The sequence below is a fragment of the Loa loa genome (genome assembly GCF_000183805.2).
Source record: "Loa loa unplaced genomic scaffold supercont3.5168, whole genome shotgun sequence".
In the NCBI taxonomy this organism is placed as follows: Eukaryota; Metazoa; Nematoda; class Chromadorea; order Rhabditida; family Onchocercidae; genus Loa; species Loa loa.
In genome coordinates, this window is record NW_018113342.1 from 1 (window position 1) to 612 (window position 612).

At 33.5% G+C, this 612-nt stretch overlaps 1 protein-coding gene across 1 annotated transcript; it reads right to left on the reverse strand.

Annotated features, from left to right (window-relative positions):
* Positions 1 to 373: 373 nt before the first annotated feature.
* LOAG_16253 (hypothetical protein) lies at positions 374 to 608 on the reverse strand (the record flags this gene model as incomplete). The annotated part of the gene is made up of 1 exon (XM_003151741.2): positions 374 to 608. A coding segment is annotated over one exon (234 nt), but the record flags the coding sequence as incomplete, so codon positions are not given.
* Between the last annotated feature and the right edge of the window lie 4 nt (positions 609 to 612).

Genomic DNA, 612 nt, shown 5'->3' on the forward strand with positions numbered 1-612 from the left:
CAAGGCTTGCTAGTAATACATTGCTAGTAGTCTAAGTAAGCCTATCAGATTTTTAAATAAATGTTTTGATGAAATTCCAAATTATATCTATTCCGTTTCAATTCTCTTTACCACCATCAATGGATACTATTTCGAAAAATGAACCAGATAATTGATTTCTTTCACCTTATGTAAATGTTAAGCGATTTGTTAGCTAATCATTATAGTAAGGTTGTCACAATGTGACATGAGCACTTTTCATGATTTCTCTTCATGGAGTAATTAATGTAATCATCATGGAATATTACCCAAAGCAGTCATTCCTTCACTTCATTTTAACTAGAAAAAAAAAGTAAATAAAACAAAGTAGCCCGTAAAGATTAATTCTATTCAATACTGACCAAAACTCCATATTTTGTTCCCCATTTTCTGACCATATCGCTTAGTTGTTTCTTAGACAATTGCGGATTGCCAACGAGGCCACAATATTCTTCTCGAGCTTCCTCTGAATCTGGTATAAATGGAGGGTAATCATCTTCTGCCCAACCCTCGCAGTCTAATCCAAATTTTGGAGATATCGTAGCGTACAATGTGAATAACACCAATTCCTTGGTCAAATTATTCTTCATTACT